We start from the raw sequence: 15577 nt of genomic DNA on the forward strand, positions 1-15577 counted from the left end.
GCGGCATATTGCCGAAAGTTCAATGATACGGCGCACCGCCAAGTATATCCGCAATAATAATGCGCCTGCAATTGATACAGAGGTACGATGATTGCCGTGTTCCTACGTCCGTTTGCGGCGGCCTTAGTGAAGTCAGCGCGAAGGTAGGGATATTAGGGGTTAAAGGGCACACCCACCATGTTATTACGACTCACACCTGTACCCACGTGTGGTAGGGCAGCGCGGAACAATTTTTCTGCTTAAGAGAATCTACTTAATGGTACGACCGTTGCCTCCCTCTCCCTTCCCTCACCCGACAACAATAAGTCGAAGTTGCAAGTAAATTATTACCGTCGCTCTCCGCGCATGTCGCGCGCGCGCGCGAATATAGCGGACTCGATTAAGCCACGTGGCTGAAAATGTTATTACGAAGATAGAAAATAAAGTTAATTGATGAAACGCGAAGCGACCGTCCTTCTTGACTGACTAATTTATCGAGTAAAAGAGGCAAAATTGCATCCATATTTGATAAAGTGGACAAAGAGGAGATCTTTCCGCTCTTCTCTATTGTTACGTTTTATATCAGTATATAAACTATAATTCGCAGCATCGGTATTGGACTTGTCCAACGAACTTGGAATGTTCATTGTCAGCCGTTTCGTGCCCCCAACAGGCGGCAAGCGACAAACGAGCGAGAGCTGAATTATTTTTTACGGAAAAGAGTCTCGAACGAGCAAATGGGCCGCATCTTACTGCCGCTCTATGACTCCTACGGGGTTTATCCGTCCCTTCTTACTTTCGGTTGTTTCCTCTCTATCGTCTTACAACGTACCCCTACTTCAACTCGGCTTACTTAAGCAAGCGAGGTCGTCTCTCCACCCACTGGCCGGAGAGTCACCTTGCCTGGCAAGGGTTGAGCGCTGGGCGAGTTGTAAATTACCAAGAGGGCATTTTGATTAAATTTTTTATGGTAGTAGACCGGTTACAACTCGAGGGGGCTGACGTAACTCCGGCTGATTTAATGCGTACGTTACAGCGTCGCTTTTATTTGCCATTCGCGCGGCGGATCCCTGATTAGAAGTAATAATTCCGAAGCTGTCTAAGCATTTTACATCCAATAAAAGAAGTAACACAGTTGTCGCGCGACAATTTGTCGAGAAGCCGAGAATTAAACGCGGCGCAGGGAATATATTAAACCGTTGGCCTCGTCGCACGGCTAACGAGAAAAATGTATCTCTACTCGAATAATCATTTAACGCGCCGTTTGCGATAATTATCAATTCGCCGTCGTTCTTCATCTTTTGAAGACAATTACTGTTCAGTAGTGACGCGTAGTGTACCAAGGAATGACTGATTTTGCGTAAAGTCTTGGATCACCGTGTGGAAATGCACGCGGCGAATCAGTGGTAAAGCTCGCTCTCGAATCCGCTGCTTATGAAACGTCCACTAAGAGACGCGTTTAGTCGAAGGCCGCGAGGGCGAAGTGGCTCAACAAGTGTTACGCCAAAACGAGCTTGCGTCTCTACGGTTTCGTCGATCCGCGACGCGCTTGTCCGCCCCCGCGCGTGGTCAACGGGGGCGTTTCTCTCCTACCCGTGAGACCGTGTGGGAGAATCGCATATTAATTTTTCCGATACCGGTTTTGTTTCTGTAACCGCGTGGCCTAGCGCTCGGCTCTCTTCGTCGTACATCTCAAACAAAATCCGCACAAGTAACATAATGCACGCGATTGTTCCCGACAGAACAATTTCTCGTTTGTCATCCTCTAATCATTCTCCACCGCCTGATAGATATCGGAACCTGACAAGTACCTGGATTATAAAGATTAGATTGAAACGATTGTATCGAGATACTGCATAGTGTGGTAGCGGAGCATCCTCGGTGACACCAACGCGGAGCGAGTTCGATAGACTCGCCGAGGGATACACAGGGAGGAAACGAGAGAGGATACTCGTGTTCGGACGCGCGCGCACGTGGTCGCGAGAGGGTGAAGTCGCGGCAGGAGGAAGATCGGGGGGAGAAAAGAGGATCGGAGAGGGAATGGAGGCGGGAGGTATCACGCGGGCGAGAGTAGGCCGAGGCTCCGCCTCCGCGAGGTAACTCGGAATACGGCGCGTCATTCATGGCCGAGCTAAAGGCTGCGCCACTGTTCGGATCCGTCCGGCTGCAGCGGCTCACCAGAGGATACACTACGGCGCGGACACCTGTCTCCCCCGCAGCATCCGCGTTCTCCGTCGCGTCGCCGCCGCCGCCGCCGCCGCCGCCGCCGCCGCCGCCGTTCTCGGAGTCGCCAACTACCACGCCGCGACGGTGCCCATGCGTCCACGACGTTTACGGGTGTATCGCGTGCCGCGCGAATAAAGTACCGGTCGATGGTGCGGTGTTCGAGGAATTCGCGGATCGAGCCCTCCCGTTCGGCAGGTTTCCGTCGACGGGAAAAGGCCACCGGCGTCCGAGTACCGGCGCGGACCCGAGTACCGGCGCGGGCACGGGTGCGGGTTAAGGGCGCGAGTGACACGTGCACAATGTGCAAGTGAGCAGTAGCGATTGAGTGAATTGTCAAAGAGAGAAAGAGAAAGAAAGAGAGAAAGAGGGTGGGAAAGAGAAAGAATACAAGAGAGAGAGAGAGAGAGAGAGAGAGATCGACTGAAACGACGGAAATACCATCGACATTCGTGGTGGAAGGGTGGCGGATGCACCGCGGAGGCGGAAGTGCCGGAGGCGCAGCCGGGGGTGGTATCGTCGGTGGTGCCGGCGGAAGTCACCGTGCCCTCGAACTAGAGCATCCGTCGGCGATGCCGGGTGCACCGGGTTTCCATTGGGGGGCCATGTTCGCGGGTCACCACGCGGCTGCCGCCGCGGGTATGATGCAGCCCCCCATGTCAGCGGGTGGTGAGTACGTGCCAGCCGCGGCACATCATGGTCCCGCTCATCCCGCGATGCCCATGGATCTACACGTCCATCAGGGATTCCCCTACTTCCCTACCAGGTTGGTATAAGACGCGCGCCCGTTTCTCTTGTCCCGAATCTTCGAGACACTTCGTTTCCCCATCGCCGAACATCTTGCTGGATTTAGTGCAATGGAACGCGCGCAAGGTGTACTCGCAAACGTTTGATCGGGCGCTTGAATAATTTACGGAACGATATTTGTCTCCTTTACTGAACGCATATTCGAACCTAGTAACTATCGAAACGGCGAATCCATCTTTCCGAGTCGTAATGTTTCTTTTACGTAAACGAGAGAGAAAGAGTGTGCTGAGAGTAGCCTTCATAGAAATTAGAAAGAGCGACGTAAACTATATTACCGTAAAGCCTGACGCCGTCGCATCTACCGTCGCCCAGTCTAGATGCACCGGCAAATGGAGAGGTCGCTTGTCTTAGCCTCAGTTGTTTGCCTAGTCAATATTTCTTCGTTGGGGAAGTACTCCCATATTTACCCATTTCAAGCAAATACTTGGAAAAGTACTAGATATTTTTTAATCTATGTGAGTGTATTCTGTTAATATCCCGATTTACGTTCGCGAGTTCGCAATTTCTTGATCGTCGTTTTGCAAAATCAAATCGATCGCCTCAAATAATAATCTTGTTAAGAAAATATATCCTGCAAATCATTTTATGTAAGAGATTATATATATGCAAAATGCAGACGTAAGTTTAACGAAACGAGATGTACGATATCGAGGCCTTTATTTCAAAACACGGCGGTATCGTTCTTTCTTAATACGAATACATACACGCTCTCCATCGCCTACCGTAATTATTAACACTCCGTGCCCGTGTGCCGCGATGTATAATCGCTCGGAGAAAAGCAACGCGTAAGAACAGTTCTTGTAATTATACTCTTCGTGTGCTTAATATCCCAGCAAATTGTATTAAGATTTTTTCATTTCGTAACTACTAATCTGCCCGGGGAAAATATGAAACACATATATACGTCTGGCTGAATTCGTATCTGCATTTTCGATTGCGCTCGCACTCAGACATTTATGTAAACACACATTTTTCTCCGGATTATCTCTACGTGAGAAATCTAACGCGATGTCAAATCAGTCGGACTCGTGAACATTGATAGCTATCGGCGACGATAACTGATTTTCTATACGAGAGATATTTGCTTTAGTCCTTGCAATATTACGAGTCGAAATACTTATTAATATTACAACATTACAACGAAGTCATCTCAGTCGACGTGTCTCCAGTTCTCTTTATGTCCGGGAACATTTAGAGAAGAAGCATGAGACCATGATGGAAAAAGAGATTCTCAAACCATATATTTAACGAGTTATACTGAGGAAGACCCGAATCAGGGTCGAAACGTTTATATTAAAGAGAGAAAGTATTTATAAATTTGTGAGAACCGTCTTCCGTTCATTTGTTGCCTCGCATTGGCACTTTTCCCCGTTCCATACAACTTATTAATATTGTTACTATTGTTCCCGTATTAAAGTGCATGTGTATTAAAAATACAGCTATATTCTTCGTCTTTAACTGGGCAGAACAAGTACAACTTTTTGCAAATGCAACGTGTCAACGTGATAGTCGCATCAACGCCGAGACTAAACTAAGCAAATTACGTGCTAATAAGTACCGGAAAGAACACATCGCGAGGGGAGTGAGAATGCGCTAGACGCGGGGCACACGCCCAGCAAAAAACTTATTATAATGCCTGCCTCGTACGAGTTATTAGCATTCCGCTATCAATTATCCTGCCGTCGTGCTTTCGATGTCGGAGCAACTAGTAGGAACGTCTGTCGCTCTGTATTTATAAAACGTATAATCACGCCATCGTCATCGTAACGAGGAAAACCGCTAAAGGGTGTTCCGAAACGTGAGCCAACCTTTTGCGAGAGGCCAACCGACAGGATTTCTTTGTCGCTTTAGAAAATATTTCGTCGTGCTGCCTCTTTCTTCGAAACACATAGCGTTTTTTATTTGAACGACAAATATAATGCATGCACGGAAATTCGTGTGAAAACAAAATTAAAATATTTTAAAATTTATCTCTCAAGTTTTACCATTGGTAAATGGAACTTGTTCTCTCGCGGTCTCGGGATCTTTATTTCTGGACACCTGGTATATAACGCAGTGACAGCGCGAATGACACTGACATATCGTCGTCTCGATACGACGCCGCTCGAAAAGTGCAGTGTCTTGAACGCTATGATTTTAACTCCGCTATTTAATTCTCTTCTGTCCTCGCAATCGATAGGTGATTGCTCCAGCATGATTCATTGACCGCGTCACGAACGATTCACGCCACGTGAATAAAATCAATCGGTGGTAAATCTTCATTTTCGGACGAGTACATCGAAAGAGCGAAATTTCAAGCGTGAATAAAAATATTTCGTTATGGTGAATATTCCGCCCGATGGCTCGCGCGCTTGTCCATAGAAATCATCTTTTCACTTGGCGCTCGTTCGTCCAAGGAATGCCGGTAAAACGGTTGTCGCACCACAGAGATGATAATTTAACGAAAACTCGTGGAGCATTTGACACCGATTCGCGCCGATATGAATAAGAAGAGCGTTTGCTTGTCAAGTCGAGCGTTAGCGGCCGTTCCGAGTCGTTTGCCACAAAAGACCGCGGTATTTGCATTCATTCTTTAGACGCTACTGTGCTCCGAGCCTTTTTTTATTGTCAAGAAGACGAGTGTCTCTCGAGTAAAATGCTGCTCATTAATTAGACAGGTCGTCGTCTGCCTGTTTTCGGATCGCCGGGTGCAAGGTGTAGCTTGTGTTGACGTCGACTAAGGATTGATACAAAATCAATAAAGTGCCCATGCTCTGAGAGAACTTTATCAGATGCTCAGTGCGACAAAGAGATCTGTTGTTGCGAAGTGTATCAACGTACGCATGTGGCGCATGTCCTACGGACAATAATATTAATATCGCAACTTGATGCGTATAATTCCGATGCTAATTATTCAGTCGTAGACATAACATTCGGATCAATTCGTACATTCAGAACGTATATATACAATGTCTCAAGATTGGCAGGCTACCCAGATATACTAGCGTCGATCTGCACGCGGTTATCTACGCATAAGTTTGTATTAAAATTTCACTCGCGTCATACAGAGGAGAGGCGAGGAGTCGTCAAAGATACTACAGTTGGATACTGGCAATGTTAATTTCGACGATACAGTTTGTCCAGCACCGTCGCGGTCCGAGAATTTCATCCATTTGCTCGTAACACTCAAAATCCATGCCCTTCCCGATTGTGAATTATTGTCTACCACTGCTTTATATCTTTTCACTAACGCATTAATTTTCCATCGTACTCGATCATTCGTCATCTAAATTTCTAAAATATCGCAGTAATTGCAGCGTTAAGACAATCTTTACATTTAAATAAAAAGAAAGACAAAGAGTTTCGTTAAGACTTCACGAAAACTATCGCGACATGTTGTATATATATTTATATCGTAATACGTTGGAAGGTGGCAGAAGAAGCTGTAAAAATATAGGCGATACGGCCGTACCTACGAGATAAGTGAAATAAAAGAGTTGACGCGACGCGAGAAATTTTTGCCTTCCGCGTTTGTTCCCGCGCGGAAATTCGGTCTAATTATCGCCGTGTCGCGCGAATACGTGTGTGTCCGAAGACACGGAGACACGGTCGCACAGACATTGAGAGCGTTATTGAATGATGGGTCAGCCAACTACTAATGGGGCCGGACGCGCGCGAACACAAGGGATTATAAGAAGCGCGCGAGCATGGCTCGCGGCGAGTCAAGGTTGTTGCTGGAGTTACTCGTACATTACATATCCGCCACCGATGGACCGCTGCCTTTTTTTCTTTTCACTCTCGTGTCGGCGGTAATCTTATCGCGCGTATCTTTCCAGAATTTGTAATTCGCGACGGAGAGGCGGGACGGCGCCGCGGTTCCAAGTACACGTGGTTTCAATAGGGGCAATGACTTTCGGCGAGCGTAATGCCGACTATGTTATACACTCGCTATTTCATCTTTCATCCGCAAGGGCCTGTACCGCGGAAGTGAAAATATCTCAAACTTCAACGGGGCCGGGCTACCTCTAATCCTGATTGAATCCGAGGCCAGAGGCGTGCATAGTTTAGCGCGAGGTCTTTGCCCTTACGGAGCCCTTACGCATGCGAGACTCCGGAGCACTTAATTCGAGTACGATATCGTCGTTCTCGCAAATCCTCCGCGCGCACGGGACAATCTGCGACATTTCTATATGTAGCGCGTCGCGTCGCGAGGCTTCTATCGTGAATCAGACGAGTGTTGAAGGACCGGAGAAAACCGTGATATCGCGGGAGCACGCGGTCAACAGGGCCCACCGGTCCTCTAGCTCGGCAATGTTTGTCTCGGAACCAGGAGCCCACCGCCACGGACGCGTCGATAAATAACTCGGTTGCATTTTTATCGTCCCGACTTGATTTCGCTTCCTCGGCCGACTCTAAGACAAACGCTCCCGCGACTGCAACGTAAACTAATTCGCACCCCCGAGCCCGTGTCGAAACCCGTTTCCATCTGTATTTTCTCTCCTCCAACCACCCACCAGCGATCCTTGGTCCTTCCTGTCCCTCTTGGTATCGTCCCCCCCCCCCTTTATACCTCCCTTTTACCATCCGAAGGGACCTTCGGTGTCTCTTTCGCGCACATCTCCGCACTCTCCTCTCCTTATTTTTACTTTATCTCTGTCCCTTCGTTCGCCCTTGCTTCTTCGGCTATACCACCGTGCAGCCCGGTAGTTGGATGCGCTGACTTTTTTCTCGGCTATCGGCCAGTGGATCGCGCTGCGATCCGCTGGACTGCAATCAGAATTGATTATAGCCTGCCGAAACTCCGGCGCGGCGCGTTCATATTATACAACTCGCCTGCGGCTCTCGTTCCTTCCTTGCTCTTTCCTCGCTTCTTCCCCGCTCGCTATAACAGCGCGTCGTCGTCGTCGTCGTCGTCGTCGTCGTCGTCGTCGTCGTCGTCTCGTGCGCGACGTCAACCGTGCGCTCGCTCGTGCGAGTGCAAAACGACGTTGCGAGCGCGGTTCCCTCCGAAAAAGTACGACTTTAATAATATTCCTGAGAATCAATCTTGACTTTTGGCGGGTGCGTATCGTTACGCGTGTAACAGCGTGTAACACGATCGGTCGGTTGTATCGGGTGAGCGTACGCGACGAGGGAAACGCGTAGACGATATAATATCCACGAGAAAGATTTTATAATACGTCCGCGGTAATGATCGGGTCGCGCGCGTCGATCGTACGCAACCCGTTCGTGCAATGTAAAAAGCACACGAGGACAGCATTGTTCTTTTGATCCTTTTCAATCTTTTTAGCTAGCGAATTCCCCCCCGACGTTAGACGTTCTTTTCGTCCCTTTCTTTTCTTTCGCCTCATCAACTTTTATTATCTCGGCAATTCCGGAACGATTATTAGTTATGAGAACGTTTACAGATTTAATGTATATTCTTTGATAATAATACCACGCGTCAAATATTTCGTCGGTACGAGCGAAACGCAGAAAATGCAGCTAATTATATCAGCGTTGCGTTTTACGAGCATTACGCCGGTAATGTTCGTGCCTCTTGCAAATTCGTGTAACGATTAGCAATCAGAAAGGTATCTCGGAAATCTTTTAGGTGGTACGAAGTCAAGCGATATTCTATAGCATCGGAAACGTTAATTAATGGGTCGTACATCAGTGAATCCCGGGGGTGTGTGCGCGTGTGCGTGTGTGGCGCAGAAGTGATTTAATATCCACTTTAATTAGTTTGAAAAACGCCCATTGAGAAAAGAGAGGGGCCCCGACATCTTGCACGCTACTTTGATACGTTTTATTTCAATACACTTGGTGTATCAAGGCCGCTCGCGGCGCGGAATTTAGTACGGTGATACGGACGCACGCGCGGCTTCTTTATGAGAACTTCATTTTAACGCGGACACCGCCGCGTTCGGGCCGAAAGCAATTATCGGCTTACTCGAAAAATCAATTTCTATTCTTCGCGCCGAATCCTCCCGCCCGCGCGAGCCCGCGCCGCGCCGATACGCGAGCGACGTGCATTTTCACCCGACGATTTATTACGTTCGGCTCGTTCGTCGTCGATAAGACGGCGATTTGTTCCGACTTTTTCGTTCGTTAGAACAATGTGCGAGAGAGATCGGATTGCTCGATTTTCTTGCACAACGCTCGAGATTTTATCCGTCCCGCAAACTGACCGTACAGCCCTCGATCGCCGCGCATTCCATTATATTCGATGATATTACCTGAAGCGTAAAACGGCGCTTTTTCAGATTCTCTTGTGTTGTGTTTCCCAGGCGTCGACTCGGGACCTTTTTGCGTCTGCATTACGCGAAACTTATTACACCTTATGCAACTAATACCGCGGGATATATATTTAAAGGCGATTTTCGCGCGGCCTCAGCGGCCCGCGCGTTAGGCTCTTCGTGGAAAAATGGCAATGATTCGTTTATTGCCGTTAGCGCTTAACGCGCCGTTAATTATCAGCGCCAAACGGCCATTTCGAAAGAAAGCCGTTTATCGCGGCGCGCAATAATTGCGCCTGCGAAACCTACATCTCGCACGGTAATTATAATGAAAAAAGGTACCAGTAATCGCTTTCCGAAACTGTCACGTTCTTCGATTATCGAGCTTTATCTCGAGCTTTTTTCGAATCGTTAAACAGCACTTTCCTATAATGGTCTAACGTCGAAGCACACTACGCCACGCTGCAATAAGTCGTTTTCGCGCGGGAATTGGCCTGGCCTCCAATCAAGTTTAATAATGTAGATGCGGATCAGCGGATAAGAACAGGCTACTGATACCGCCGCCGCCGCCGCCGCCGCCGCCACCACCGCCACCACCATCGCCATCGCCGCCGTGCCGCGCCGGTTCTGCTCGTCGGACGAGCCACAAACGGTATACGTTCAGCTCACACTCGATCTTATGCAATTTGCAACATCACGAACCTCGGGGCTTTAAACGCGGATGCACGGTCATTAGATCACGGAAATGTACCGATGCAAAATCTGTTTTTCAGATTTGCGAGAGACGCGAGAGCGCGATATTTTTCCTCTCTCTATTTAACGACGACGCTCGACGCCTTCTCCCGCGGAAATAGAACCGTTGCGAAGCGACATGTCTCTCTCGAAATGAAAAATCGACCCGTCGAGGCACTACGCGAAGCGATCAAATTGCAAAGCTGAATCTCCTTCCGCGCGGCGTCAACGGTGCGGCTATAAATCGCGAGAAAAGTTTTCGGCGACGTCTCATTGTTACAGCCTGTTGGAAGTTAATAGGCGACGAAGAAACGGCGCGAGTAGTCGGCGAACGAGTGTTGACGCTACGTGGGGGAACGGAGTAAGAAAAAAATGTTTCTACGACCCCTCGGCAGTTTCCGAGCTCCCCAAAGTCTTCGAAGCGTAACTTAGCATACTTTATTTGATTTTTTGTATTGGATAATAGTCTCAGGTAATAGGGTGCGGCGCGCGGGATCGGAGGGGAGAGGAAGGGAAAGGGACGGAAGAAAGAAAGAGAGCTGCGGGGAGAGAGCGAACAAATTTTCACGCCCCCATTACTTGCATTAACGAATTTACATTTTTTAAATGGAAGGGTCGAACTCTCAGGGTGATAACTTGCGGGTCATTTGTTCCGCGAAGGAACGAAACCACCGCCGATATTGCGTCTTAATAAAGAATCGCTAACGCAGAGAGATGTACTCGCGATTACGGCCGCCGCATACACATTAAACCTATCTCTAATAAACGGCCCCCGATAAAACGTTGACAGCCATCATAATCGTACGGTAGCGTAAATATTCCACCCTTTTTTTTCTAACGTAAGTAGGATACACAGTGAAACAAGAGCCGATTTATCAGTTACCTAATAGTATCTTTACTCTAAGCGAGCCACGCGAAATTGCAGTTCCGATACGAGCCGCTACCTGGATAACACGTTAAAACCGACTGTGCGACTAATGTTGGGTTTACAGCTAGCCGCGGGCAGAGCGTGAAAATATCAATGGTTACGCTAGACCACTTCCCGCGACTTAACTGGTATCCGAACACCGGTAGCTCCTTGAGAAACTGACGTCGACGCGGGCCTATAGTTTAATCCGGGTCACGCGGACCCGAGGGGATGGACTAGGATTAGAGTACATAGATCAGGAGTCGTTATCCCCGATGCTTGTTTGCACGTAGCCGGTCAAGCACTCTCGTCGTTGATTCAGCCGTATAATTTATGCGCGCGTAAAGTGCCCAGTTAAAAATACCTTTCGACAGCGTAGCTATGTTTATGAAAATGCGTGTCAGAGACTAGTCTTATCTCGTGTACAATCACTCTAAGTCGTTTATAGCCGCTGTAGCGGCGCGCGATGCCTTCGGTTGCCCGTGATCTTTAAAACATATGTTTCTGGTAATCGCTGATGCGGTTACATCATCGGCGGCGGGGGGAGGGGGAGGAGGGGGCGAAGAATTGGGGGAACGCGCACGGGGCGCGAATCTATACATATTTAATGAGACGGCGCAGTTGTAAAAAGTAGCTAGCGAATCAAGCCCCAGCGGAGCGACTCGCGGAGCGGAGAGGAGCGAGGAGCCACGGCACGCCGGATACTTTTATTCAAATCTCATCCGTCGCTCCGCAAAGATGCTCCGGGTGCGAAGGGTATATCAAAAGAAAAATACTCTCAGCGCCTACCCCCGCATGCATAACCATAATCCCCGCATAATGTATATTTCAAAATTTTCCGACCGGCATCGAGCTCATTACTATTAGATCGATACACAACCTCCGGAACCCTCTGCGCTCGCGTCTTCGCGCCCGCGAGGGTATCACCCCGCGTATTTTGCATATCCAGATATCTACGCGATGTGTATTGCTCTCGAACGAATTCCTTGTTAAACAAATTTACCCGATGTCGTCGTGCCGTTGCACGACACAAAATCTGAAAGTAAAGCCCGCGGCGCGCGATACTATAATTTTTCCCCACTGGATCGCTTACGAGAGCCAATCGGGATTTGGCCTCGAGTCACCTGATCGAAAACCCTGCGTTCGAAAACTCCTTCTTGGTTCCCGCGAGCGATCCGGTGTGGCTTAAGTTACAACGATAATTTCTTTCCTTTGTCTAAATCGTCTATTTGAGGACTGTTACATTCGCGTCTATGTGCGTAAGATAAGAGCGGTACGAGTTCGTTCCGAGGAACCGCTGAATATCGAATTAATAATTGCCCATTACGGCACCTAATATATTCGTGTTTAATTATATTATGGGAGAATAAGAAGAAAAGAAAAAGACAGATGTACGCCCGTATGTCGCCTGTACGCCGGTTACGCACTAGCAAACTGTGAGTCGGCACCGGTTAGGTCGAGTTGAATCGAGTTGATAAGGTTAACTAAGAGATACGGAGGCGTAGGGAGGTCAAGTGACCACGTGGGCGGCACTACACGTCGCCGGGGCATACCATCTATTACCATCGGTACGTACGTGTAGCGGTATGGGTGCAAACGCAAAGTCGATTTAATATTGTGATAGAAAAACACGTTTGACATAGATACACATATTTCAAAAGGCAAGCACCGTCGAAGACCAACTCCGACGGTCACAGGATATTTAAGCATGCACCTAATGGTTCCGACAACTTATTAATTTACATCCCTAGCTCGCGCGACGTTCCACCTTTTCGAAAATCTGCCGGGCACTCGAGCGGTCAGATTGGCGAAATACCAATGCGCGCACGGACGGCGGGTCCATGAATAATACAGCCGCGGCGCAATTAGCCCCGTCGCGTTTTCCATTTAATCGACGAATTACCAATCCTTCGAGGAACGAAGACTCGTTCTTGCAAGAAAGACTCCCATACGGCGCAGCGCTGGCGTAACGGGACGAGCTGCGCGCGGCCCAGCGGGTAGCGCTTTGGGATCGATGCCGACATTCAGTAATTCGCGAAGGAGTATGTCGTTCCGCGATGCAACGGAAGAGGCAATTAATTGCCCAAACATGGAGTCGCGATCGGCCATTGCGATTTCGAGCCGATATATAAAATGCTTCCGAGTCCGCTCCGGGGGCTCCGCCGGATTAAAAATAGACGTAGTCCGTAATAGGAGTAACGAGACAATAACGACGTCAATACCTGGGAGTTCGGCGAGATCGCGTTTCAATTTGCTCGTGCTCCGCGTACGGGCGCGATTGAAGAGCCGCGGTGGAAGCCAGTGATTTTCGCGAAATGGTCATCGTTGCGCGCGGCAATCGATAAGCTCGCGGGATGAATGATGATAAGTTTTATGCATAATTTCCGCGATATGGGCACTGTGAGATCATATTTGAGATTCGATAAAAATTACATGATATAATGTGGGACGAGACAGAGACAGAGACAGAGACAGAGAGAGAGAGAGAGAGAGAGAGAGAGAGAGAGAGAGAAGAGAGAGGGGGGGGAGGGGAGATTCGTAGCCTGAAGCTAATCGCCGGTGAACCGCCGCGCCGATTCGTATCGTGGCGTTTTTATCGGGCCCGGGCTCGAAAGACGATTACTCCGGGATCGTGTCTTTAAGACGCGTTTGCCGACGATGCGCCGCTTCCCCTCGCGTCCTACCTTCGTCTTCTTCCACTGACAGCGATACTCGAGCTATAACTTTTGCCATAAAAATCCTTAAACGAGATAAGAGGCTTGTTAATCGATGCACCGTGAAGGACTAAATGGAGAAACTCCATGTGAACATAAAGACGACGGTAACGACGACGACGACGGCGACGTATAATTTGCTCGATTATGTGGTACGAATTGTTTTACGTACGGTAGGGAATACCTATCACAAATTATATTCACGAGGCAACGTCATGACCGATTAATCGCACGGCGGTCGCTCCCCTGTGGTATAGAACAGCGTCTTACGCGTTAGATGTTACATACCGATATCGTCATCTTTTCGTGTCTTCGTTGCGTTGTCATGCCAGATTATGTATATTTATCGCTTCTGTAGAGCGTCGTAAAACACGTGTACTCAAGATATAACTTTATCATTGTTTCGAAATACGGAATTTCTGTTTCAATCAAAACGTGTACGTTACGTGGCAACATAGTACGTCCGCGAGAACGATCTAATTCGAGTCCAATTTAAATTCGCTCGAATCCGGGCAAGTTGGCAGCGGCAAAAACGGGTCGGAATGCGATCGGAACTGAATCGGCAAGCTGCGATTCGCAAACGAGACGGTATGATTATCTCACGAAAGAATAACGAATTTCGATCCGATGCAAATGAGGTGGTTCTGCGGGCATATCGTAGGTCCAATGGGGCCCCCTAAGCCTCGGCCACGTGTACGCACGCACGCACGCACGCACGCATGCATGCAGGCACGCACGCATGCACGCACGCACGCACGCACGCATACGCTTAGTACGCGCGTGCTGTAAGATAGTCGAATGAGCAGACACACGCAGACATTTAGGCGCCAGGGTTTTCGAGCCAATAAATCCAGAGTGCCTCATTACTAAGCTTGTCTCTTTAATTGAAATCTCGTGTTTTTCCAAACACCTTTTTTGCCAGTCGCGCGACCCGGAGCTTTTATTTAAAAATCAGCGACACCTCTGGTCGATATCTCGGCGTTACGGTTGAAATGCTTCGATATGTCTTCTGCACTTTTTTTTTCTTCCTAGCCAATTGCCGGCCTGCATCGCGGCGCTGAATCGCGTTGCGCAAAAATTGTCCGCAGGTAGACTTTTCGGCAGCTATATTTATTTGCGCGATTTAAGGCTCCGTCCTACCCGGGATTTGTCAAAAGTGTTTTCCAAAGCTTACGAGTAAAATTTAGCGACTTATGTTTCGCCTTGTTCCGCGAGCCTTAACAAAAGTAAATAAAATAAAATGCGGCAAAGCGCAGCCGGCGGGAATAAATGAAAACTATTACATGTGACGTTTCGGAATTCAATATTGAAGCTTATAATATATGGTCGTGGCCGAGAATCGATCAGAAGGTTAACAGGTTGAATTTTACGACTCGACGCGACAACATAACGCTTCGCATTACGACACTGCCACAGCGAATTAGCTTTCGTTACATCGTCGAAATAATCCGCGCGAGAAGTGGCACGAGGCACTAGGTACGCAACACGCTAACTACCTTATACAGGGTGTTTCAGGAGCAAAGGTCAATATTGTGGGAGGTGTTAGTATCGGTCATTTTAAGCAAAAATGTTCATATGAATGTATGTCCCATTCTCCACCGTTTCCGAGGTAGAGCTACTCGAATATCTCGTGTATTTACTTTCTTTCTGTACACTTCACCCATCATCCAATCTCATAAATGTCTGCGGAAATTTACTCTTATACGTCTGTTGACTGTTGCGCTGATAATATTGTAGAAATGTTCAAAATTCCTCGTATATTCACAAATGTCGAATATACTGTATGCTTACGGTTTCTGTAATGCTAGTGCTACTGCTGCTGTTGAAGAATACCGTCGACGCTTTCCTACACGCTGAATTCCGAATCGTAAAGTGTTTCCCGAGGTTTTCAATACATTGCGTAAAAGTGGAACGCTTCCCAGTGTTCATGTTTTATCTGAACGAGGACACCAACAAAATGTGCTCTATCTCGAAAACAGTGGGGAATGGGACATATGTTCGTATGAACACTTTTGCTT

At 48.2% G+C, this 15577-nt stretch overlaps 1 protein-coding gene across 5 annotated transcripts in view; it reads left to right on the top strand.

Moving 5' to 3' along the window:
- The first annotated feature begins 2643 nt into the window (after nt 1–2643).
- LOC105566760 (protein trachealess) overlaps nt 2644–15577 on the top strand; it is a 96973-nt gene continuing 84039 nt past the window's right edge. For 4 of the 5 annotated variants that reach the window (XM_012021020.1, XM_012021021.1, XM_012021022.1 and 1 more), the window contains exon 1: nt 2644–2968. In XM_012021020.1, coding sequence (XP_011876410.1) covers nt 2673–2968 — 296 coding nt within the window. In that variant the 5' untranslated portion in view covers nt 2644–2672. The remainder of the gene's footprint in view (nt 2969–15577) is intronic. The other variant, XM_012021026.1, reaches the window with a different exon arrangement.

Source organism: Vollenhovia emeryi, unplaced genomic scaffold (assembly GCF_000949405.1).
Source record: "Vollenhovia emeryi isolate VEMERY1.0 unplaced genomic scaffold, V.emery_V1.0 DF939142.1, whole genome shotgun sequence".
NCBI classification, from domain to species: Eukaryota; Metazoa; Arthropoda; class Insecta; order Hymenoptera; family Formicidae; genus Vollenhovia; species Vollenhovia emeryi.